The 25,674-nt window shown below is 60.2% G+C and overlaps 2 protein-coding genes across 3 annotated transcripts in view; one reads left to right on the top strand and one right to left on the bottom strand.

The window, feature by feature from the left end:
- Window positions 1-1,037: 1,037 nt before the first annotated feature.
- KCTD5 (potassium channel tetramerization domain containing 5) lies at window positions 1,038-25,363 on the bottom strand. Of its 2 annotated transcripts, XM_075994984.1 has the most exons (7): window positions 25,056-25,363; window positions 13,080-13,188; window positions 11,038-11,129; window positions 9,374-9,469; window positions 7,374-7,499; window positions 5,017-5,153; window positions 1,038-2,728 (listed from the first exon to the last, which is right to left on the bottom strand). In XM_075994984.1, exons 1-7 carry the CDS (start codon window positions 25,305-25,307, stop codon window positions 2,677-2,679), a joined length of 864 nt encoding a protein of 287 aa, XP_075851099.1. In that variant the 5' UTR covers window positions 25,308-25,363; the 3' UTR covers window positions 1,038-2,676. The 2 variants fall into 2 exon arrangements, with proteins under 2 accessions (XP_075851099.1, XP_012599141.2); XM_012743687.2 differs by lacking the exon at window positions 5,017-5,153.
- The window catches only part of RNPS1 (RNA binding protein with serine rich domain 1), a 337,992-nt gene continuing 320,170 nt past the window's right edge, over window positions 7,853-25,674 (top strand). Inside the window, exon 1 of the mRNA XM_012743624.3 lies at window positions 7,853-7,856. The gene's annotated coding sequence lies outside the window, so the exon portion shown is untranslated. The remainder of the gene's footprint in view (window positions 7,857-25,674) is intronic.

Below are 25,674 nucleotides of genomic sequence, written 5' to 3'. Positions count from 1 at the left end.
ACAGGGCTGGTGCCTGACACTTCCTCAAGAGATCTGCCTCCCCAGCCCCCCGGCCCCCATGGAGGGCAGGCTGGGCCAGGGCTGCCCCACCCAGCAGACCCAGCGGCCCTGGGGCGCTAGGCCTGGCCCAGCACGCAGACTGGACAGGCAGCCTTCACTCAGATGGGGGACGGCTCCGGCTTCAACTGGGGCCACCTGCCATGCTCAGGCCTCTCCCAAGTGCCCACGGCTTGCCTGGCCAAGGGGCTGCAAGGCATGTCGGGGCTGCAAGGCATGTCGGGGCTCCGGATGACCAGAAGACCCCTTGGCTGCATACTGAGCACCGGGAAACCGCTTGTCCCCACTGTAGACAGCCCCCACTCCACATGCCAGCCCAGGAGGGCAGGACAGTCCTCAGCAGGGCCCGGGGTCCACATGGGCCCATCAGCCACACGCCTGGACAGAGGACAAGGCTGGGAGACACTCCAGCATCTGGGGTCCAGGATTCTTGGCCCACCTCAGGCAGCCAGAGCCCCCAGGGGACACTGGGAACAGCAACTTCTCCCAGAGAGCAGCAGATGAACCTCTGCAGAGCAGCCACCAGGCGCAGCCGGGGCGCCGGCCCCAGAGCTGCCCCCACGCCGAGCTCAGCACCCGGCGCCTCTGCCCGGCAGGAGAGACAAGGGCGGTGGACACGCACTCCATGGGGTGTCAGCACTTTCAGAAAACGTCACTCGAGCTGGGCAAGGCGGTGGCACCTGTGTCTCAGCTACTTGGGAGGCTACGACAAGAGGATCACTTGAGGCCAGGAGCTGCAGTCCAGCCTTGGCAACATCACGAGACCTCGTCTCTTAAAAAAAAAAGTCACTTGTATATGTTCTTCTGTCCCCTGGGGTGAGGACATGATGTCGGCAAGAGGTGGCAGGTGTCCAGCTGTCACCACTAGCCTGGCCCAAGCCAGCCCCAGTGGGGACAGAAAGGCGGACGGCGGCTCCAGCCCGGCCGGCAGCCTGGGTGGCGACTCCCCTCCTGAGCGTTGCAAGATACCAACAGTCACGCTCGTTCTTAAATACACAATTTTATTCGCTATTTTCAGGGGAAACTTAGGCATTAAACTGTAAGCTGATAAAATACGGATACCTAAAAAAGTATAAAAGTATAAATATCCCCTTAGAATAAATTTTAGTGAATTAAGTCTTAATATCTTTAAATTAAAAAAACCACAAGCCTATCTATCACGTCAAGGTCAGAAACCAAACGTGGGGAGCGGCGAGCGCGGCCTAGGCCACAGGCTGCGCCCCCGTGGGGGGACAGGGCGGCCGGGGGCCTCCCCCGCCCTGTGCAGAGGCTGCTGGGAACTGTTGAAGCCAGACATTTAACAACACACAAGAGACCTTACAAAAGGAGGAGGTAAGTCCTAGGTGCTGGAGAACTCGGTTAATCAGGTTATTGGCAAAGGAGAGGGAGGAGGCCCGGGCAGGAAGTCTCCGGAAGCGTTTGACACTAGACACTGGCGGACCTGTGACCTACACGCGGGCGGCCCCGGCAGTCAGCGTGCGCGGCTCCCCGGGGCCCGGGCGCAGAGAGCTTGCTCGTTCAGCCAGGTCCCCGGCCAGACTGGTCCCCACGGCCAGCGGGGGCCTGTGCTCCAGGCGTGCGGCGGCGGCTACGGGCCGGCAGCCCCCGGCAGGCCAGGCGGCGGCCCGTGTGGGCTGTGTAGTCTCGAACCTCCCAGAAGGAGAGAAGACTGCATAGTTGCGCAGAGAAGACAGAGGGCTGGCGAGAGACGTCTGCGACGCGCCGGAACACCCCGAGCCGTCCCCACGACCGGAGCCGCGGCTCCGGAAGCCGGCGGGCAGGCCTCGCCTCCGTCCCGGGCGCTACAAGGCACTGACGGCGCCAGCTCCCGCGAGCCCGCGGGTGGGAGGCCCAGGCGGCGCTGCCACCTCCCCCAGAGGGTCTAACAGGCCGGTCCACACGGAGCAACGCGTGTGGGCGTTTCTGGAGAGTACAAACACTGGGGAGACCACCCACGCTTGAAAAAAGGGATACAAAGTTCTCTCGCCTGGAAAATACAAATGGATGGAGAGGCCGTGACTGTGCCGGCCGAGCAGCCCGGGCGCGGGGCCTGGTTCCCAAGGAGGCCGGACCCCGGGAGCAACGCCCGGGAAGCAGTGCCAACACAGACGCCACCGCTGTCAGGAGCTGCTGCCCAGGCTGAGAAACCGTCGCACGAGCACACCTGGGAGGCCGAGGACCAGGGCCTGGCACTGAGCGGGTGACCAGAGGACACCCAGACCGGAGGCCCCGCATGCCGCTGACAGCGCGGCAGCTACCTCCCTGCACGAGGGCCCAGGCTGCCTTTACAGACTGTTCATGTAGCACCAAGAACACTGTCCTGTAGACGGTCTCCAGTGACCACACGGGCTCCCCGGAAGCATCCTGCCTCGGTCTCATGTGGCACTTGCAAAAAGCAGAACGAGGCCCCCAGAGACAGCGCCCACTGGCCACGGCGCCTCCTCCCCGTGGGGACGCCTGGCCTTGGACAGCTGGGCCCGTCTCTCACCACCCACCTCAGAGGCAAAAAAGGATTCACACCCAGATCTCTAGGAAAATGATCAAAAGCAGGTTTCTTCTCACAGCCAAGCTTCCTGGACAAGGCGGTTCATTGCATCTTGGAAAAAGTAGTTCATTTCTTCAGCTGTCAATACTGTGTCCCTCACATCCTTGAGCCCCGTTCTTGCAAAATCTGAAAGACAGCAAATGCACAGAGTGAGGGCTCAGGCCCTGACCAAGCGCCTGCTCCAGGCAGCAGAGCCCACAGGTCGAGTCGGCCACAGACACGGACGGCTCTGCTCAGGGTCCCAGGCAACCGGCCTGGCAGGCCGGAGCGCCCGCGGGCCAGCCCAGGACCCCCACTGTGCGCGGCCGGCACCCTGCCCATGGCACCCTCGCCACACACTCGGCTCACCCCGGCTCGCCAGTCTCCACCAGCCCCTCGTTCCAGCACACCCTCCCCCACGGCAAGCCTGCTGCCCTGCCCCACTGTGAGAAACCCGGCATGGCCCTCAAGGGGAATAGCTCCTTGGCAAGACCCCAGAGACCCCCCCAGGGCAGTCCCTGCTCTGTCAGCCCAGGGAACCTGCCCCCTCCCTCTCAGGGCCTTGTGTCTCAGTCCCCACCTGCTCCTCAGCCTGTGGCTGCCTCCCAAGGGGGCAGAGCCCACCTGGGGACTCACCACGCACCTTATGAGCCCAGCCAGAGCCTGGGCCCCAGACAGACATGTGCAGCAGGGCCCCAGGGTCCCTCAGCAGCCCCTGCCCCGACCTGTCCCTCCCCTCTCCACACCCGCTGCAGCCCACACCCCCACCCTATACGCCGTTCCACCTCTACACACAAGGCCCTCCTGGAATCCCCTCCCCCACCTCGACCCCCTCCCTGGCCCCCGCCTCTGCCTGCCTGGGGCTCCCTGAGGACAGGCCTGGGCACTGGCAAACGCTCAGCTGAACCTGCAAAATGAGCCACAGCAGCCCACAGGCCAGGTGTAGGGGGCCCACCCCGTGCCCCAGGCAGGCAGCTTTGGAGCTGGCAAGCTGGCCAGAGCCGGCTGGTTCTGCAGGTCGTGTCCAGGCTGCTAAGTGCCAGGCCAGAGGACAGGACACCGCGAGCCCAGCGCAGTGGCCCCCACCAGACAACTCCCGGGAGCCTGCTGGCAGCGGAAAGAGCTCACCTCCCTGAGGCTCGTCCTGGACGGCTCAAGAGATGGCACCTTCTCTCGAGTCACTCCTGCCTGTCCACTGCCTGTCCCCGGGCGGTCCCTGCCCAGCCCGTAGCTCCCACTGGCTCTCCGGTGCCTCCACAGGGCGCCCCCCACTATGCCAGGGCAGCAGGCCCCTCCTGGCCGACAACGGCAAGCGCCTCAAGTCAGACTGATGCTGAGCTGAGGAGACGCAGGGTGACAGTGCGGCCCTGCTGCCCCGCTGAGCCCTGAGCCCCCACCAGCCCCATGCGGAGCTGGAGGCACCGAGCAGAGGAAGTCAGCAAACTAAGCAGGGACAACCTGGCCAGGAACCCCAGGGCTTGTGACTGTCACAGCGCCGTCCTTCCCCTCCCAAGGCCAGGACAGCACTGTCTGCCCTAGACCGACTTCAGGTGAGACCCTCCTCTTCTGGGCACGCTCCCGCACAGGGCCACCCTCCACAGGGAGGCTTGCGTCCAACTGAGGAGACCAGCCAGCCAGGGACCAGGGAGGCTGCACCCGACCAGCAACGGCCCTCAGGCCAGGCCCCAGCATGAGGGGCTGACATGGCTTCTGGGACCAGAGAGTGGCATCCCCGGCCTGGGGGGCTCGGGCGGAGCAGGGACACCCTGGGCTCTGGCGTCCAGGATTGGGGTCCACCATCTGCTGCGTGGCCTTCACCCCATGGCCCTGAGCCCATGGCCTAAGCCAGGCAGGGAGGCGGTCCCCCCGGGGCTGGCGTGAGTGCACACTGCCCAGCCCGCGCATCCACACCTGCTGCTGTCCACTGGCACAAAGGGCTCTCTGCCATTGCAAGTGCCCGTCCTCCTGCCCACAAGTGTCATGGAGGGGACAATGACAGCGTGGTGCCCAGCATCCTAGCAACAGCCCCCGCCCCGAAGGCAGCTCTACTGTGGGTCTACGGTTGGCATCCAGCACGGAGGGTTCTGCTAACTATAGCACGGGACAGACGTGGGGGCGCTGTGGGCAAGGGTCAGCTGGGTCGCAGGGTCAGGAAGTCTACGGTGCAGGGGTCAATCACAAGGGTGCAGAGCTCACCATGACATCTACACTTAATCTGAGTCACTCCCTTCGTGACCTTCGTCCTCGCAGTCACTCTGGAGGGGCGGGCAGCGTGTGTCGTGGAGAGAAGACATGTCAGGTGCCAGCCGGCAGGCCCGAGGGAAGCCCCGCAGCGGCTGGGGAGCCCCGGGCCCAACCCCCGTGCCCAGACCGCACCGAGGGGAAAGTGCTGCGAGGGCTCAGGGGCCTGTCGCTGCCCAGGGAAGTGACCTCACCTGCAGGTGGCAGCCTGCACCCTGGAGTCCAGGAGCCTGAAGTCCCCCCTGCCGGCCACGTGGAGGAAGCCCTGCCCAGAAAGAGGCCTGGACTTTGGCCTTGGCTCCTGGGGGTGGTCTCCAGCCCTGGGCCCGTCCTGTCAGGAAGGCGTTTGCCAGCCTGGGGGCCGTGGGCCACACTGCACAGGCCCCACTGCTGGGTGACGGAGAGTGGGGCCTCAGGTCCAAGGAGTCCAAGTCCGTTGCCCAGTCGTGCCACTGTGAGGGAGCCCCAGAAACGGCTTCTCTGGTGGGCAGCGCCCCAGGAGTGGCAGGAGGGGACGTGCCCTGACTCCAGGGGGGGGGCCTGTCCAGGCCTCTGCCCCCCACATCTCGCTCCACTCCTCTAATAAACGGAAGCCCTGAGTTAAACCGCTCTTGGTGCGTCTGCGAGTCCCTCTAGCAAGTTCTCCAGCCTGACAGTGGTTCCAGGCCCGTGCTGGCAGCTGGTGTTGGCAGCAAGGGCGCCTGTGTGTGGATGTCCCTCTGCTGGCAGCTGGCCACAGCCTTGGGGACTCTGGCCCCCTCGTTCCCCCCATTTCCAACTTGAACCCAACGCTGCAGGGACACCAGTGAGGAGGGTCTGCAGAGACCGCTGCCTACAGGACATGCGGCCCTGCTCCAGCCAGGCTGCACCCAGGGAGCCCCGAACCCCCACCCTCCAAACCTGGCCCCCAACCTTCCCCGGCCCCTGGAGGCCCCGGACCACACTCGGCCTCCTGGAGCTGCTGCCACATTTAGAAGCCTCGCGGCTGCCCCACTTCACAGCCAGGTATTTTTGGAGAGAAACAGGGCCACACTTCCACAGCAGAGGGATTCGGGTCACACTTGGGGCTCCCTCACAGCACAGAATGTGTCCTTTCTGCAGCTGAAGAGGCACCTGAGGGAACTGAGCCCTGGTGAGCCTGGTTATGAAGACCATTTAAGTCCAGAAATAAAAAGCTTCTAAAAATAAAGCAATTTATAAGAGCCCTGCAACTGCTCAGAGAGAGAAGGCCCTGCTCCTGACCAGGCTCGGGGCTCGGCAGAAGCACGTGCCTGGGCGTGGCACCAGCAGAGCGGGCCTGGCCTCCGCACAGGCAGCGCGCCTGCCGGGGGCCCGGGAGCAGGAGGCTCAGGCCTGGGTGTCCACAGCGAGGACGCACCCTCACGTCACGAGTGGCGAGAACACCGCCATGGGCCAGCTCGGCCTCCTTGAGACGCTCTTGGTGACTCCAGCTGCTCCCAAGCCCACCCCTTCCCAGGAAGACCTGGAAAGGCTCACAAGGTCGGTGCTGGGCAGGTGGCTGCCAGCCATGACGACAAATGCTGCTGGCAGCCAGCCAAAGGCCACAGCCAGAGTCTGAGGACACCCCAGGGGTCCTGGGTTTAATGTCATCAGTCAAAACCCTTCAGTTCTGGCCTTTTCCTGCACCCAGGAAAGGCCCTTCGTCAACGCCTGAGCCTTTACCAGGGTCACTTGTGGGCCCACAGAGGCCTGTCCCATCTCCCAGGCCCTGCTAGACTCCTCCCAAGCCCCCAACCCCCCTCAGCAGGCTGCAGGCTCCTCGCCAAGCCTGCCACTGAGGTCCAGGAGTCCTACCAGGCAGAGCCAGCCCAGGCCAATGCCAGCTTCTGCAAGGACAGATGTGTCTGTCTGTCCTGGAGCCCCAACCTTAAGAACATGGCCAGAGGAAATGCCACCAGAATGGGTTACCAGGAGGCAGGGCCACAGGGCTAATCCAAAAGCCACTGAAGCAGGTGGTTCCCTGTTTTCTCTCAGGTGCCACCAGCCTCCTTAGGAGACAGGGGGCCCATGCCAGTCCATACAGGGGCTGGCCACATGTGGGCAGACAAGACACTCCATGGAGCCTAAGAATCACAGGACCGCAGGACACTCTCCTCTTACAAACTAAACACACGTCCCAAGACCAGGCTGGATGTGGTGAGGCAGCTGCCAGCCTGAGAGCCCATTCATGCACTCGGGGGATGGGCACAGGGCCTGTCCCATGATCACCACAGGTGGCAGTCCCCTGGGACTAGAGGATCCCTGGGTCCACCAAGAAAACAGCCCCCAGGGGCATTCCTTAAAAGTACAGCCCCTGCCGGCAGGCCCAGAGGACATTTCTGGGGAGCTGTGCCACAAGCCCCGTCGTTCCACGGGAGACCCTGCCTCTGACCAGCCAGGAGTCAGTGATGGTGGCCCGCAGGGGCCTGGACCTGGCTTGCTGAGAATGGTGAGAAAAGGGGAAGCTCTGAGAAGCAAAACCTTCCAAAACCCGCCCTTCAGGTGGCGGCAACGACCTGGGCGAGCCTCCACCGGAGGGGCTGGCGCTCACCTTGGCCTTCTCGCTGGGCTCGCTGGCCGTGCCGTAGGGCGTGTTGTGCAGCTCCTTGGAAACCACACACAGGAACTCCGCCTGGTCTTCGTTCCCGTAGTTGTAGGAGGAGCCGATGCTGACGAGCTGGGGAGACACGTGGGAGGCCCCTGTGACAGGCGCCGGCTCCGACGCCCACCATGAGGGAAGCTGCAGCCGGCACACAGCCGTGGCAGCGACGGCCATCCCGTGGGACGCCAAGGGCGAGTTTCAGGAGACGGTTAATGCACGCACAGAACACAAGCTCCTGAGACACCTGTGCAGGTGCGTGCACACACCTGTGCCACCATGCAGCTGCACGGCTGCCGCACAGGCTCTTCCTCTTGGGGACACTGAGCTCCTCAGTGTTTCCAGTTGGGCCAACAGGGCACGGTGACAACCAGCCCAGGGAAGGCTGAAGGACAGTGGGGCTGGCATGGAGCCGTGGAGCATGCGTACATGGGGGCGGTGGGGTGGGGGGAGGGGCTGCCACATGCACCTGCCACCAGGCCTTCCCCAGGGCAGCAGGACTGATGCGGCTGACCTGCTCCCAGCAGGGCGGGGAACGCGAGGCCAGTGGCTCCTGGAAGGAGGAGCCCGGGGCCCAGGTGCAGAGTCTGAAAGACCTGCTGGGAAGCTGTGCCTCAGAGTCCAGTCCTGCTGGGACTTGGTGGGCACACCCTCTCTAACACACCCGAGTCCCTCCAGCACCAGATATGCCACGTGGGGCTGAGGGCCAACCTGCCTGCTCAAGAATGGGGGGGGAACCCACACTCTGCAGTGGATTCGGGATCCACCCCGAAGAGCCACGGACAAGGTCCTGTCGCTGGCCGTGGGCAGCGGCCCAGGAGGCAGGAGAGCCTCCCTTCTAGCCAGGAAAGTCACAGACAGCGGAAGAGCCACAGGCGCCGTGAGGACGGCCCTCTCACAGGTCCTGAACTGGAGACACAGCTTCCCGTGGCCACCACTGAGGGACCACCCCGTGGGCAGGGCTCTCCAGCCAGCAGGGGGTGTTCCTGTGAGTCTCTGGCAGTTCTGATGGGCCAGAGCATGAGAAGCGTGGCCCTGGCAGGGCAGGGCCTGCACCGACAAGCTGCTGCCCGCCCGACAGAGGCCACGGCGTCGCCTGCTGCCCACCAGCCCAGGGGTCCGGCATGGAGGGCGGGATGCAAATGCTGACCGAACCTGTCTTTAGTGACATTTCAAGGGGACTCCAAGCTCTCTACAGAGTGACCCGCTATTTCAAAAAACCCAAAGGAAAGGGAAGCCTTGCTGAGGAGGGGCAGTGGGGAACCACATTCTCTGGCAGGGCCCCTCGCCATGGACAGAACCTGCCTTAGACAGAAGCGAGCAACAGAGCAAACTGTCGGGACAGGGACTGGACAAGGTCCTGGTCCCCAGGCTCAGCGTTCACCTATGAACAGCTACAGCAGAGACGAGATCTCCGGCCAGCACCCCCTGGGGAAAGTACACGCCCTGCACAGGCACGGCGGTGCTCCCTGTGGCACTCGGGAAAGCCCCGGCCCCAACCTGACTCGGGCAGGCAAGACCAGAGAGGGCAGAGGGACAACTGGAGCCAGCAGTGTCTCCCTGGCACGAGCGGACAGGGGGCAGCAGAATGCCACCGCCCAGCAGCAGGAGCGGGCATGGGCCAGGCCGCACACGGGGGTGTCAGGGCACAGAAAGGCAGAGCCCAGAGGGATCGGCTGGAGTGACAGGAAAAGCTGCAGAGAAAGCGTCAGGAAGAAGGAGGCAGGACCTAGGACGCCCTCCTGCCCCACTCGAACGCCCAGGCGAGTCCACCCAGGACCACGCAGGCGGCTGTCTGTGAGCCCCCAGGCCTGGAGGACACAAAGCGAGCCCTGTGTCTCCAGGAGCCACCAGGAGGCAAGCGCCTCAGCCGGTCCCCGAGGACCCGGGGCCTCCATAAGGAAACGTTCAACCGCACCGGGGGCTGCTGTCAGCGTGGCGAGCCCCCTCACCTGCTCGAACTTCCAGCCATCAGACATGGTGGACACCATCTGCGTGAGCTCCTCCTCCTGACACTGCAGCACGCGGTACACGTGCTTCACGGGCACCTGCAAGAACACAGCCGCGGTGAGACTGGGCCACACCACACGCCGCCGCCACGTCCCAGCCCAGCAGCCCTGCCCAGCGCCGACTCGGGAGCTTTCCAGGGGGCCTGAGTGAGGCCGAAGCTCGCTCCACGTCTCTCAGCTCGGGTCACGAGGCCCACGGCAACCCGAACACGGCCAGAGAAAGCCAATGCGTGGCCCGCGGCAGCTGCTGTTTTCTGTTCCTCGTTCGCCTCCAAAAATATTTCCATTTCTAAATCCCAAAATAGGATGAGTCATGTTCCTGAAATCCCAGAACACCTGTGGCCAGACAGGAATACTCAAGAGCGTCCGTGTCTGCGCCACACGGGACGGCAGGAAGCCGCTGAGCTGACCTGTGGGAAAGGAGTGCTAGGGGCCTGGGGCGACACTGGGGAAGCTGTGGGCAGGCACAGCAGCCCCAGCTGAGCTGGCCCTCCAGCTGAATCTGTCTCTCAACCACACCTGCCCGCCACAGAGTCACCACGCTGCGACCAAGGCGGGCTCCGGTCCTAGAGCCCCGGACTCAGCTCTGCCCTCAGGGGCTGCTAATCAGGCAAGAGGTGGTGGCTGTGGAACATGGATAGGACATGTGACATTGAGGGGGAAGGGCCTCAGGAGCCATGGTCCCTCATGTTAAGGCAGTGACTCATGCTAGGACATGCAGTGACAAAGTCACACACTGGTCTCCCAGTCACACAGCCTCAGTGCTTCCACAGCAAGTAAGACTGGCTGCTGGTGTCACTGCACGCCGGGACCCAAGAGGAGGGTCTCTCTGTCCCACATGGGGGGAGGAGGCTCAGCCCTTCCAGGTCACCAGTCATGAGAGGGGTGGCTGGGCCCAAGGGAAGAGGGGCGCCCTGGGTGGGGTGACCTGGAGCATCCAGGGCATGTCTGCCACCCTCGGACAAGGGGCCCTCCCGACATCAGGTGTGTGCCCACCCGGACACCGACAGGCTGCTTCAAGTGGCCAGGCCACCAGCCAGCCTCCACCCAGCCAAGCGCGGGCACAGGGCCTGCCTGGCACACTGTGGGGGTTGGGGAAATGAGACAGTCTCACACAGACAGAGACTCGAGACCTTCAGGTAACAACAGCCACCGACGTCCACTTCCCGGCGTCTTCCTGAAGTGGCTGAACTCAAGGGCTCGGCGCCCAGTGCAGAGCTGGCACCATGGCGACACTAATGCTAACGGTGGTGGCACTAACACAGCACACCGCTCCAGGCCCAGCCCAGCCAGGGCCACTGTCGCCCTCAGGCCCTTCAGAGGCCCCACCCCCACGGCCCTCCCCTCCTCCACAGCCTTGCCCGCATGGTCCCTTCCCCCAGGAGCCGAGCTCCCAGAGCTCCCAAGGCAGGCCGGGCAGAGCCGCGAGGGGAGCAGGTGGCACGGCTGGGTCATCGGGCACTGCAAGGGTGACAGGGGTGGGCAAGAAGGCGACAGCCCGCCCCAAGGCCCCGAGCGGGAGGCTGCCCAGCAGCCGGGCAGGCAGGAGGGGAGCCACACCTCTGCCAGGCCCTGCAGGCTCCTGGCACATCAGTCACTTGTCTCACCTGTGACGTTTTGCTGTCTCGTTCTCTAATTTTGTCCTTTACCAGTTTTATTAACGAGGTGATGTTGTAAAATTCCGCTTCCTCCAACACTCCTGGAATAGAGAAAACCAACTGTAACTTTCAGGAGACCAGACCAAGCCAAGGAATAAATGTTTCATGCCTGTCCTGCCCGATACGGACCCACCAGGCCCAGTCGAGGCCTGCAGGACCCTCCGGCCCAGCCCTGGCAGACTCGGCGGACCCTCACTGGCACACGGCGAGGTTCCCCGCGCATGGGGCAGAAGGTGGAAAACGACCCACTGGGTGCAGAACAGCTGGTTCAAAGGCAGCTCCAGCACATTCACTCCGGTGCACGAGTGTCGGGGAGCAGAAGCGGCAAGTCCCTCCACAGCCCAGAGGCTGCCTGTCCTGTGCTGGCTCTTCCTGCGGGACGCAGCATGTGGCCAGGCCACGGGTGGGGAAACGTGGGACTCAGGCCTGGCCAGGCGCCTCCTGCACGTGTCTGAGTCACTTGGCACCTCAGTTTCCCCGTCAAAGGCAAGACTGAGGCCGGCTGAGGGAGTCTCCTGGCCCCAGGACCCTCCAGCACTGCCGTGTGCGCCACACCACGTCTAGGACCTCGAAGCCTCCCAGGAACCCTTAAGGACAGACTGCGCAGACCCTGCTTCAGGGACCCTCCTGGTCTGCTGAATTTCTTCAGCCCTCCAAAGGGAAGCTGCATGTAGGATGTGATAGCGCAGGACAACACACGATGACCTACTCAGGACAGGGCCACCGGGAGCCGAGCTACCCAGGACAGCACAGGCTCCCTGTCCCCAGACCCAGAGTGTCGCCCGCAGGGCATCCCACCCCAGCTGGACGCTCGAGTGCCAGGCGCCCTCACAGCAGCCACGGCCGAGGCCAGTCAGAGGCAGCCGGCGAGACTGGGCGGGGTGACGTGTGAGCAGCGCCCGAGCTGAGCAAACCTCGCTTGGACAGGTGCCACCGCACAGCTCTACACATAGCACAAAGCAGCCGCCCCAAGCAACCAGTGTGTGACAACGGTTCACTGCCAAAGACAATGCAAGTGGACACAAAGTGTTCTCACAGGTCTGCGCAGACCCTGGGCAGCAGCACCAGCAGCCCTGGGGGGCTGTGGAACTCAAGAGAAGGGGGGCAAGCCGGGCGCGGTGGCTCACACCTGTAATCCTAGCACTCTGGGAGGCCGAAGTGGGAAGATCGCTTGAGCCCAGGAGTTTGAGGTTGCTGTGAGCTAGGCTGATGCCACAGCACTCACCCCAGGCAACAGAGTGAGTCTCTGTCTCAAAAAAAAAAGAGAAAGGGGCAGATCCCAAAGCCTAGGAAAGAAACAGGGCGAGAGGCAGCAGGCCGGGAAGGATGGTTCCAGAGACATGGCCAAGGCAGGGGGAGCCAGAGCCATGCCTGAGCAAGGCGCCCAGAACCTCACAGGGCCTGCGGGAACAGGGCCTCCCCAGCTCTCCCGAGCCCACACTGGAGCGCATAGACAGGCAGCCTCAGGCCTGAGGCCAGGCAGCTCGAACGTGGGTGTCCCACCTTGTGTGCTGTGACCAGCTGGAATGTGGCACAGCAACTGGTAATGGCACAGAGGTGCCCACCACCCTCGAGCTGTCCTTGCAGGAGAGCAGGCCGGGCACGCCGGGGTCTAAGCACACCCACAGGACTCAGCAGCTGCATCCTAACCCGGGCCTTGGACCACTGTGAGAACCCACGGCCTTCCCAGGAAGAGGCCCCACCCCGACAGGTGTCAACAACGAGACACTCGAAAGACAGAGCCCTCGAAAGGCCCGTGGCCAGGGAGTGCGGCTCAAGGCTCTCGCCTTGCTAGGAGGCTCACAGGTGTCTGGGCGTGGCCTCGTGAGACAGTGTCTGGAGGGGGCGAGGGCCCCGCCCCACTCACAGGTCAGGACCTGCCCTGGCAGGGGCTCCAGACAGAGGGGTCTGCATCTTAGACGAACCCATCAGTACCTCCGTTAGGTCCTCTGGCCCCAAAGCTCAGGCATCTGTGCAGAAGGACAGCTCACCTTCTTCCGCAAGGTCTTTGTTGATGACCAGCTTCCCGTGTCTCAGGTAGTTCAGCACGGGCCCGAAGTAGGTGGGGTCTCTGTCGATTAGATAGGCACCTGTTTCATCCTACATAGAACGAGACACCGTGAGTCCTGGATGAGAAACCAAGAGGTCCTGCAGCTACAACATGGCCGGCGACTTAAGTAGCAAAGAGTTTCAGAGGCATCAGGGTCACCCCAAACCAGACCCATGTCTGGGGGACCTTGGGGAACCCGTACGTGGTGCTGCTTCACCCTGCCTGTTGCCACTAGGTCTAAGGCAAGTTTTAAGTTCTGTTTGCATCAAGAGGGCCTCCCTGTGTTTGCCCCGAGGCGAGGCGATGGTGGGTGAGCCCCCTCCTCGCAGCTCTATGGAAGTGTGGACGGCCTCAGGCACAGATCCTCCCCACCGGACTCAAAGGCAGCCCTGGAGCTCCAGACACAGCCTCCCGGCCAGGGCCTGCCCTCCTCGTGCCTGGCTTCTCCCTGGACAGACATGCAGAACCCACACCCTCCCTCAGCAAGGCCATGGCCAAGTGCTCAGGAGAGAAAGTCAGTCCATAGTCAGAGGGGTGGACGTGGCCTCCCCGGCCATACAGCGGCTCCCCCGGCTCACTCGGGCTCGGCAGGGGCAGGCCCCAAGCTCGCCAGGCTCCGTGGAGAGCGCCAGGATCTGGGAGGACGGCATCTGGCATTGCTGCTCGGTAGGCTGGAAGTGTCTTGACCACCTAGCTACAGGCTGTGTCAGGACCCTATTCTTCATTCGTGGATATCAAATTTTGCAGTTTGGGCAGTAAAACCTGGTGATTCCAGTGTTTTTCCCCCAGAGCCCACCATGAAAGCTATAAAAACCTGCGTTACTTGGGTCAAAGGGACAAAGCAGCGCTGTGACCTAGATTACCCCACCAGAGCTCTGGACACGGGGGCACTAGAACTGCAGCCTTGGTGACCTGAGCACCTCTGTGCCCCTCCTCTCTCCCCGTGGGCCCTGGCCCACACAGACCCTCCAGCTCCACCTCATGCCCGCCCCGGCTCAGGACCCGCAGGCCAGAGCTTCCCCCACACCTATAGTGCCCTCAGGGGTCCCGCCTCCCAGCCGAGACCCCAGGCTCTTCTCCCAACCCTCCACACCCCTACTGCTCTCCATACAAAGCCTGGGACCAAGCGGAGCAGCTTCTGGAAAAAGTATGCTCTGGCAGTCCTGCGCTCTGGGGCCAGAGTCTGGAGAGAAAGGCGGGGCTGCCACGGGGACAGGGCTCTCTCCCCCCGCCCCCCCACCCCCGCAGGGAGCGTGTCCACTGTGTGACATCAGAACACCTGGACAGGCCGCTGGCCGAAGGTCATGGAGAGATCAGATGGTGATACACTCATCTCCACCCAGACAAACCCAGGACCCCCCCCCCCCGGCCACCAATGGCCTCAGCCTCTGAGCCTGGCCTCAGTTGGTCAGACCTTGGGCTCAAGACCAGGGCTCCTCCGTTTCTTCTGAGTAAAATGGGACGAGGGCAGCTACGAGCAGCAGGGGTGCCCCAGGCCCGTGTCCCACCCCATGTCCTGCACCCACGACAGCACCACTGGTGAGCAAGCACCCCTTGGCAAAGGTGGCGCCAGGCATCTTGCTGGGCACTGGGACCCAGCAGAAGAGGAAGGAGAGTACTGAGTGCCACTGGTGCACTGAGCCACGGGAGATGCCCACAGGGACCCAGGCCTGTGACGCTGGAAGGACAAGGGGACACTGGAAGGACAAGCGACGGGCAGGTGAGCCCCTTCAGGAGGCGTCTTTGCTGGCAGGTGCGTGGCAGAAACTCCTGCTGCAGTCTGACCTCTCGGCCTGGAGCACAGCTGGCCCAGGGCAGGGACAGGATGCATCCAAACACGGGACATGGGGCTCTTCAAGGCCAAGTTCACCAGCTGGGGCAATGGCACCTCCTCAGGGCCCCGGAAGTGAGACCGTGCTGGCTGTGTATGAACTTGTGACCAAGGGGGGGCTGGGCTGAGTTGGGCTGTGCAGCCCCTGGGGCCCTCCCAAACCGCAGTGCAGTCTCGGGTCCCAGCCCGGGTCCTGTGCTGGGGCCAGCAGCCTGTGTGCCGAATTCCCAGCTGTCCAGGGACGGGCAGGCTGGTACCGCGTGGGGACCCCCACCTGCTTCCAAATAAGAGGAGACTTCAGAGGAACAGCCCCTCAGAGATACCCAGAAGATGAGACCAAAGGGTCCAAGATGCCACCGCTGTCCTCACTGGAGCCAGGGCAGGAGAGCACAGAGACCCCAAATGCACCCCCAACAGAGCCTAAGGGGATAGTGCTGGGGCCCTGCAGCCAGGACACAGGTGCGGGCCAGCGGCCAGGCCGCAGCACGTGGAAAGCCAATCACCAAAGGGCCAGGTTTGTGCTCAGTCACTTGCAGGTGAGTCACTCCTCTCTGGGCCTCAGTTTCCCCATGTGCCAAATAAGACCTTTAGCCAAGATGACCTGGAGCTCCCTCCAGCTTTTCAGCGTGTGCTGCAGCCCACCTCCCTGCATCAGGGAAGGAAGCGCGGCGCTTGGGACCCCATCTTGGTGGGTGTGACAAATTCCAAGGGAAAGGAAGCCATGTGTCCTGGCCACAGAGGCAGGGAATGGCAGAGCCAGAGCCCAGGAGAGTGAGGCCCAGGCCTCGGCTCCTCAGCTCTGCCCAACAAGGCGTCAGCTAGAGCAGCACTCCGTGTGCGGGTTTTGGATACGCCTCAAATGACGTTCGTGGCTTCTTAAAAATCCACATGAATTTTACACTTGAATCTTTGTTCTTTTTAACTGTTTGTTTTTGAGACAGGGTCTCGCTGTCACCCAGGCTGGAGTACTGAGGTTCAACCTGAAGGCCCTTTCAGGAACTAAAGCTGCAGAGACCACACCCGCCTGGAGGCCACCGGGATCCAGGACCCCAGCAGAGCGAGGGCTTGCCAGAGGCTGAAGGGTCAATGGCGGCTGGGCGCGGTGGCTCACACCTATAATCCCAGCACTCTGAGAGGCTGAGGCAGGCGGATTGTTCCAGCTCAGGAGTTGGAGACCAGCAAGAGCAAGACCCTGTCTCTACTAAAAATAGAAAGAAATTAATTGGCTAACTAAAAAAATACACACACACACACACGCGTGCACACACACAAATTAGTCGGGCACAGTGGTGCATGCCTGTAGTCCCAGCTACTCTGGAGGCTGAGGCAGGAGGATCGCTTCAGCCCAGGAGTTTGAGGTTGCTGGGAGCAAGGCTGATGCCACGGCACTCTAGCCTGGGGCAACAGAGTGAGACTGTGTCTCAAAAAGAAGAAGAAAAAAAGAGTTGATGGCCTCACGGCAGGCCATGCCCATGGAAGAACAGTCTCCTCTGTGGTGTCACATCAGAGCTCTCTGGCCTGTTTCTTCTTGTAAACTCCTCCAAATGGGTGGGTTCCCTTCAGGAACCAGGCCGCTGCCTGGGCAGAGGGGCAGGCCAGGGACGCAGAGCCAGGATTGGGGGGCAGTGTGGGGGGAGCTCTTCAAAGCTTTCAGTGGGAGATTTCAACTTCTACAGGTTCCTAACCCAAGACCGCCAAATCCCACTGGGACTGATCTGTGCTGAGGCCTGACCGTCACTTGGGCGCACACATAGGCCCGGTCTCTCGGCGCTCCCAGCAGGGGCAGCCGCGGGCTCTGACTGTCACAGCGACAGCAAGGGTTACTCGTGGCACCAGCACCCAAGGACAGCGCTGACCAGCCCAGGCCTGGACAGGAACCCGCCCAGGGCCCTGGGCACCTGTGTCCTCACATGGGTAATGCGGCTTGGGGCCTCCATCCTAAAGCAGAAATAAAGAAAAATACAGAATGGAAAAAACACAAAATATCCAAAATTCAGAACGTCAGTCTCAGGCTCACGTATGCAGAGGCAGTGAGGACCAGCTGGGGCATCAGCGCCGCACCCAGGAGGGCGGGCCCGCCCTGCGGCTGCCCGCACAGCCCCAGCACTGCTCTAGGCGCCTGCGACTCGGGGACAACTCACGAAGCAGACTCGTGTGGCCGTAACTCAGAAACCAACAGGCGCTGAGGACAGGCGGCCGGGGCCCAGACCGGCAGCCTGCGGCTGGCTGGTGAGACACGAGGGCACTTCCTCCTTCCCTCCTCTCCCGTCCTTCCCACGATTTATGTAACAAGCACGTGCCACATTTATGTAGTGGGGAAGGTTCGTTGTGTTTCCTTGTAAAAGAGCCAGAACTAAGACTGCTTTCTTGACACATCGTTTTCTTTACTGATCTGCCCCACTTCTCACTGAATCAGCGTCTGGCCTAGCGTGGCTGTGCCCAAGCTGGCATCAAGTGGGCCCACCAGCGAGGCTGAGCCACCTGTCTCCAGGGGGAAGCAGCCCTGAGCCTCAGCCGCCAGCCACGGGGAAGGGCAGGGCGGTTTCCAGCCAGCAGAGGGGTCGGCACCCAAAGCTGTCTCCTCGAGAGCAGTGAGTGAGCAAAGGGGGGGCTGAGCCCATGCCTCGGGCACCCCCACGAGACCCCAGACCAGCAGTCCCAAGACGGAGGGAGGATCCACGGCCAACCTGCCTGGACCCCAGTGACACGCCTCCTGAAAGCAGGTAGGCCAGGTCCCGTGCACCCTCCCCAGCTGGTTTCTGGCCAGGAAAGCCATGGTCAGAGCTGTGGAGAGAGCCCCGGCCGCTCTGCCAGGCCACGGTCAGACCCTGGCAACAGCTCTCTGCACCCCCACACTGCTGCCTGGCAGAGCAGGGCACCTGTTGTCCCCCAGGCCACGTCCCTCAACACAGCCACTTGCCCTGAACACGCAGTGGGGAGTGAGGGTGGCACACGTGAGGCCTCACACAGACCCTGTGCTGAGATCGATTCCGCTGCACGTCCTGCGCTGGCCCTGTGAGCTTCCCACTGGTCACACCCTGATGTTCACAAGCACGAGCACCCCCATGCTGCGACAGAAAGGGCTCGGCCACTGGAGCAGAATTAAAATTAAGAGAGTTGAGGGTGAGCCAAATGTGGGAGATAAATCCTGTCCAATTTCCCCACTGAAATTTAAACGCAAAAGCAAAGAATTTTCTGGAACCAACCTAGTTAGAAATACTTAGTTTTCACTCCAAAATTATCCATTTCAGGTGACTGTTTCAAATTCACACACGAAACCTTCACCTCTGCTCTCTCTTCTGTTTTAGGGTGTCTTTGACCCACGAGAGGCCTTAGACAGCACCCCTCACAAATGAGGAAACTGAGGCCCAGAGACTGAGGAGGCCTGTCCGATTCGCAGAGTGGGGCTGGGACCGGGGGCTGCTGCCTGCCCACCACACCCCTCTCCAGAGCACCCGAGCCAGCACGAGACAGCCAGGAGGGCCGCACACCCACTCCCCCACACGCGGCCCGCGCACACCCAGAGACCCCAGACGCTCCTGGCACACAGGAAATAAAGGAGAAGTGAGGGCTCCATGTCACCCAACCCTCAGCACGATGGCACGCCGCCTCCCCTGGAGGGCACCCCCAGCCCTCAGCCCAACCCCCGCGTGCCTCCCCGGCCCCAGACAGCGCCACCACTGCACTCAGTGCAGCTTAGAAATGAGAACTCATGGTGTCAGTGCGTCACACAACGCATGGGTAGCTTGGCAAGAAGCAGACTCCTGTGGACTCATGACCTGGACCCCAGCGTGAGGCTCCTGGGCCTCTCAGGAAGAACGTGCTTGATTCACCGAAGGTCGGTCCTACCGCCTCCCTGAAGCCCAGGTCTGTTTCAGAGCGCTGCGGCCTGCTCGGCAGAGCCAGAACCCTCTTAGGAGCAGCGGTCCCACCGACTGTGTCACAGACGGAAGCGGGCACTGGGTCAGCCTGCGGCTGGGAGGTGACAGTCGGGCAGGTGCTGCCTGCCACCACTCCAGGCCACCTGTGCAGGTTGCAGCTGCTGTGTCACAGGCAAGGGCATGTCCACCCACTAGATTTCTCAGGTGGCTTCCTGCCTAGGGACACTCTAGCTACAGAAAACCTACAAATGAGTCCCCAACAGATATCACACTCCTTACCATACTGGTGTAAGCAGGTGCTTAACACAAAGCTGCTGGATTAGCAAAACAACTAAATGAAAACAGGCAAGGCCGGGTGCGGTAGCCCACGCCTGTCATCCCAGCACTCTAAGAGGCTGAGCAGGAGAATTGTTTGAAGTCAGGAGTTGAGACCAGCCTAAGCAACATCAGTGAGACCCCGTCTCTAAAAAAAAGAGAAATTAGCCAGGTGTAGTGGCACGCCCATAGTCCCACCTACTCAGGAGACTGAGACAAGAGGATTGCTTGAGCCCAGAAGTTGGAGGTTGGTTGCTGTGAGCTATGATGACAGCACTGCACTCCAGCCTGGGTGACAGAGAGAGACCCTGTCTCTAAACTAACTAACTAAATAAATAAAACTAAACAGAAAACAGGCAGGAAACATGATGACAGGGGTGGAAGCCCCACACAGGAACAACCAGGCTCCCTGGCTGCAAACACCCTGAGAAGTGGCTCTGCAAGCTGGGGGTGAGGCCTCCCCAGCCGCCAGGCTCTCCCCCTCGGTGCTGGCAGGCAGGACCTCCTCCCAGGACACTCTGCAGACAGCACACCCCAGCCAGGGTTCACTCGTAGCTTTGAGGTGCCCAAGCCCTCCCGACCGGCTATCCCCATGGCCACCGCCCGCTGGTTTCCTGCTAGGTGGCCTCCGCTCTCCCCACACGCCCATGCAGCAGATCGAGGGCAGAGTCCTCCCTTCCTGCTCTCGGGGCTGAAGGGCAGCCTTCAGCTCCTCTGCTCTCTCGCCCACCCTCTTCCTCCTCCCTGAGGACTGCCCAGTGCCCAGCGGTGCCAGCCCCTCCCTTACCTGCATCAAAAACCCTACACGGTCCACGGGCAACGAAGAGCTGGCCCAGAGCGTGACCTTCAGGACTGCCACCCCAGCCTGACTCACACACCAAGGCTGAAGAACATGGAAGCCCACCCCGGAAGAAGCCAGAACCCGCCAGGACAAGGATGATGCTGGGGAGGGACGTGGGTGCACCCCCACGAGGGTGCCGTACCAGCAACACCCATGTATAGCATTGGGGCCTCGAGGCTGCGTTTTCCAGGCTTGAAGTCATCAAGCTTCTTGCAAGAAAGTTCAGTGGCTGCCCAGGAAGCCCTGCCCCTCCCCACAGCACAGGCTCTGGTGCCCAGAGCTGGGGATTCACCCTCCAGGGGCCTGTCCTGTGCAGGCTGACCCTGTGCGCTCACTGTGAGCTCCCCAGCCCAGACCGTGAGGTTCACAGGGATGAGCATATATGAGCGGCAGACGTTAACAGACATAAACTCTGATGGGGAGAAAAATGCATTCTTGGCATATCCTTTCTAAAAGCAAAGTACAAAAATAAAGACTGCTAGTAGCATTCTCTATTTACTGCACTAACCCAGGACCAGGCACCGAGCAGGAGGGGTCACACTCGTCATCTTCCTTAACTCTCTAAACTACTCCAGGAGGAGGGCATCACCTTCACTTTACAGAGGAAGAAACTAAAGCTCAAAGAGGTACACTGACTCACCCCAAGTCACACAGCAGGCAAATGAGAGGCAGAGTCAAACCCAGGCTCCCCAAGTCTAGCTCTGCACCAAAGAAAACCTACCAACCCCAGACTGGAATCTTCTGGGTACTCTGTAGTCCAGGGAGAACTGCCCACTTAAAGCCTGGCAAGAATGAGTGTGTGTCCCAGGGCAGAGGGGGTCTGCTGGCACCTTGGCCATGAGGACCCTCCCACGGTGCCAAGCAGACTTTAAACACCTCGGCTCAAGACCACTGACTGGAGCATGCAGAGGAAGGATCTGCTGAAAGACCCAAAATGGCACAGGTCTGAGCAAAGGAGCACCTGCTCACAGCCATGGGCCCTCACCGGGTGGGCAGGGCTGGGGAGAGCAGGGCAGCGGGCACCCGCACCGCAGCGCTGTCCACTCGGACCAGGGCCAGCACGTGCTCTCTGAGAAGGGCCACACGGTGAGGACTTTGGGCTCCATGCTGAGCTTTTAGAGCAAAAGCGGCCACACAAAATCCGTAAGCAAATGGGCATCTCTGTGTCCCCATAAAACTTCACTTGCAAAAACTGGTAGGTGGATCAGAGTTTTCCTCTGCTCTCAATCAAGACCGGCTGGACCAGAGCAACTGAAAGCCCCAAAACAAGCTCTCCACAGGAAGGTTCATTTTTATCACAAAAAAACAAGTCCTTTTCTCAGGAACTTAACAGTTCTGACTTGCGGCCTGGCTCAGGTCAGAAGGGCTGGTAGAGAGGTGACCACAGACTCACAGAGGACGAGAACCTGCTGCAGCAGGGTGCCGACGGGGAGCCCACAGCACTAGCAGGACCATGCGCTCGCGTCGTGCATAGACCACACGCCCTCGGCTGAAGCGTGAAAGGAAGTGCATCCGCGCCTCTGACGCCCACTCGTGGCCAGCGCCGTCTCCCCGGCACCAGTTACACGGAGCGGAGCCTGCCATTTCCACTCCAGTGATCCCCACGTCTCTTGCCAAGCAGCTCCAAAGACAGGACTCCTCATCACTTAGCCCTGTCTGTAAAATGTCCTTCCTATCCTTCCAACACTGAAAGTCTTGCCAACACTGAGTGCACTGTTGTCAGAAGCACTGTGACTGCCCCACCCCCAGAGACCCATCAAATGCCACCATGTCTGCAACACTGAAGCCGGGACCACGGCCCTGTTCAAAGAGCAAAAGTCCATGTGCAACCAGCAGTTTCCTGCGGGCCTGGCTCAGCTGCAGGGACTGAACCCTCCTCAAACCCCCTCACACTGAGTGGTTTCCCAACTTAAAGTGGCATTTCCCATTTCCCTTTAACTCCCAAAGTACCTCTATACCAAAGCAGGGGCTGGGTCTGCTAAAAACAAACTCTACTTTGTTTCCAACATTTCAGTCTTCAGACTGAAACAGGATCCGCACTTTTCACCCATCTCGCGCATGCGCACTTCTCATCTCTCAGGATAACCAGCTAGAGGGAAGGACTGACCCAGGACCCGCACTTCCCACCTCTCACACAGGCCACTCAAAAAAATTATTCGTGAAAGGATGGTGAAAGGGGCCACTGTTCTTGAAGTAATGGTGATCGATGGCGAGATAATTCTTTAAAGAATGGTTATTTTAAAGGCTCTAGGACCGACTTCTTAGAAATATCCCCTTAGCTAGGCATTGACATAGAAATCTCTGCGAAATCTCTGGGCTGGGTGGCATAGCATAAAAAGAGACACAACCAAAGCGCATCAAGACTTTGGGGAGGAGTATTCCATCTGGCCTGCTCCTAAGGACATGGTGGAAGAGAAAATGACACAGATGAGCGGATACTGAAATGCAGTCCGCTGGAGGAAGCTGCAGGGAGAAGTGAGCGCTCACACCTGGCGGGGCCTCAAGTCGCCCTTTGGCCCTTGAGACAAGAGGCTAAGGGTTTGGGAACAGAGGTCATGGCAGGCCGTGGGTCTCAAGCTGGGCCCCAAAGACCTGGAGGGGGCAGTTGCAGCCTAGAAGCCTAGATGTGGGGCAGGTAGGGCAGCCAAGCCAGCCCCTGGTGTGCGTGACATGCTACACCCACTGACAACCTGCCTGTCTACAGCTCCCCTTCCCACCAGTCTTCTGTAGCAGGGTGCTCTTCCGACCTCTCAGGCTCCTCAAGTTCTGTAGCTTCTTGGGGATTCCTCCCCCTTAAACCTCCCACCCAGATCCTGTCCAGAGCATATTCTGCAAGCCAGGTGCTCAGCAAGCACCAGTGGAATCTGGGCAGGGACTCTCCCACCAGGCCCACGCTCAAGCTCGACTCCAGGAAACCATGCCAGATAGCCTTTCCTTAATCTCAATTCTGAGGTTGGGGCTTGGAGATCATTACAGGTGAATCAACATCCTGTTTGTTTGTCTTTCACTGTGTAATTAGTGACCTCCCACTTCTGACTCCCCTTCCCCTCCTCCTTAGATTCCTCACTCACGATTTAATTATCTAGGAGGAATCTCCTAGGACAGTCTTTCATCAGAACCATAGGCAGAAAAAAAAAAAAAAAAAAAAAACGAGAACATGGAGCATTTTATACATTTTCTCATTTGAAGTAAAACACTTCAGTACCATGACTAATGTGAATTAGCAGTACTCTTTCTGGCAAGTTATCTGTAACTAAAACTAGCCTTATTTACTATCAACTATTTTACATGACAGAGACTATATCTGCTGTATCACCTTCACGTTCTGAATTTTGGATTCACAATTTGGAAATCAAATGTAGTTAAATGGATGATGACAAAAAAGGCAGCTACAACACAGATATGTTCTGACAGATTAACTACCCCCCCCTTCCTATAGTAAAGCATAATTATCAAAGTAGTCTTAAGAGACAGCAAAATAAAAGGATGAAATGGTTTAACTGTGCTAAAGTTAATTGGCTCAGAATCAACTGTTTCAGTGCTGAATAGACACCCATTGCCTCAAAAGAACCCAATGGACAAGAGCAATATAAGGTCTAATTTAACGTACAAAACAGGAATGCCTGAGTAGCAAGGCAAGCAAATGACCACTAAGACACATTGTTCAAAAGAAAAACCAAACAGTAAAACACACACCCACATTATAAAAAGAAAATCATAGCTAACAAAAGCCTATTTCCATCCTGGAAATGACTGTCATTTTCTGGTGGGTCAATTCTCTAAGTGCAGAGAGCTGGGTCAAATGAGCAATGGAAACAGCTGGGACGCTGGGGTGTGGGAGGAAGGTGCACCACAGGAGTGGTGGCATCTCAAACCCTAATTTCTACCCATGATGAATTGTTCTGCAGTAACTCAAGAGTTCTCATTTCCTGATCGTAAGGTCATGCCACGTTGAGAATGGTCTGTCAGGCTTCTCAAACGTGAAGAGGGATCCGGATCTTTCTGGGAAGCCTCATGCACAGCAGCCTCAGACTGGCAAGGCACAAAGCCAAGTGCAATCACGCAGCCTTGACTGAAAAACCCAGCAAACTTGTGAACTGTACACAGCTTGTGAACTGCCTAGGATAAACATAGGTAACAACTTTTCTTCAAACACGCTTTTTTTTGAGTTTCAACCTTGTACCACTCCCTCTTTCACACAACTCTTGTAAAATAAAGGTAATAATCAAAATAGTTTCTATTATAATCTGCAGTAATACTGCAAATTACATTATGCACATTAAGCAAATTACATTATGCACATTTAAGTTGATGAAAGACAAGTCGCAAACTACCCTGGGAATTTCTATCCTTTAGCGAGACCAGTGGGAAAACAAACCTAATTAAAATGCAGATTGAAGAAGATTCCCTACCTGGCCTCTCTCTCCCTGACATCCTAAGCCACCCCTTAATGAGAGCAATATCCCCTTCGGAAAATCATACTACGGATGCTTCTAAGAGCTTCTGAGTGGGTGCGTGTTGTGGACGCAAAGCATAGAGTGCCAACTCTAAATGCAAGTCACTGGAAGAAGAGGGCCTCCCGTGTCTACCCCCACGCCAACGTTAATTCAAATGTCCGGTGTGTGAAAGGAAAGACGAACGCAAGTGTTCTGTTTCCAGAGCCAGCAAGTACACTGGGACGGAGAAGAGAAGGTGTTCACACACCCGGGCCGAAGACTTTAGTTAGAAAAAGTAGATCCAAAGCAAAGTCCGGGGTCTAGGAAACCTCCTCCAACGAAGAGCAGAGAGGGCAAAGATAGAGAGAAGCACCCCAAGGTAAAGCGACTGGGGATCCTCCAGGGCGGTGGGTGCCAGGGCGCCATCCTCTCCTTCCCCGGCCCAGGGAGTCGGAGGGAGACCCGGTCGAGCTGGCGACTAGGCAGCGCGAGGCTCGGAGCCGGAGGAGAGTGGCCCGCTCCCGCCGAGGTCTCCTCCGCGCCGAGCAGTGGGTGTGCGACGGGCCGCAGGCCAGGGCGGCCTGACCCTCCCGCTGGCCCGCGCGGCCCTCACCTTGTCCGAGTCCAGGTCGGGGTCGGCCTGGCACAAGCGGTACAGGAAGGATTTCGGGTCCCGGCACAGCGTCTGCCGGGTGGTGAGGAAGTAGGTGCCGCCGACGTTGAGCCGGACCCACTTGGACACGCTACCGGGGCGCTGGGCCAGGGCGCCGAGCCCCGCGCTGCAACGGCGACACAGGCCGCCCCCCAGCCCCACCCCGAGGCCGCTCGGGGCCGGTGGCAGCAGCTCGCAGTGATTCTCCGCCATGATCCCAGCAAGCCCCGCCACAGCTCCCCTCCACCGGAAGCGTCCGGCCTTTAATACCGTCCCCTGAGCGCTGTCCCGCCCAAAAGTCCGCCCTCGTAAAGCGCCCGCCCGGCGTCACGCGGGCGGCGGAAGTTCCGGTCCGGAAAAGCAACCGGTCATGCCCCCTTCCGGCCGGAGCGGGCTGCGCGCGGCCCCAGCACCTACACGTGAGGCCAGCGGCGGAGCCTGGCCTCGGGTTCGGCGGGGCTCGCCAGCCTCAGCTCGCATGAGCGGCGCGTGGACGCCGATCCGGCTCCGGACAACCCGGACCGCGGTCAAAGGAAGAGCCACACCAGCGAACGACTACACTCTACATGCTTTTATTACA

Source organism: Microcebus murinus, chromosome 19 (genome assembly GCF_040939455.1).
Source record: "Microcebus murinus isolate Inina chromosome 19, M.murinus_Inina_mat1.0, whole genome shotgun sequence".
Classification (NCBI taxonomy): Eukaryota; Metazoa; Chordata; class Mammalia; order Primates; family Cheirogaleidae; genus Microcebus; species Microcebus murinus.
This window is presented reverse-complemented; position numbering and strand designations above follow the sequence as displayed.

What these genes read in the sequence shown, in the direction of transcription:
- KCTD5 (XM_075994984.1), bottom strand. Translation starts at nt 25,307, where the DNA reads ATGGCGGAGAATCACTGCGAGCTGCTGCCACCGGCCCCGAGCGGCCTC. An exon ending in CCGACCTGGACTCGGACAAG is followed by an intron (nt 13,189 to 25,055) that starts GTGAGGGCCGCG and finishes CGTTCTATGTAG; the next exon opens with GATGAAACAGGTGCCTATCT. An exon ending in CAAAGACCTTGCGGAAGAAG is followed by an intron (nt 11,130 to 13,079) that starts GTGAGCTGTCCT and finishes TCTCTATTCCAG; the next exon opens with GAGTGTTGGAGGAAGCGGAA.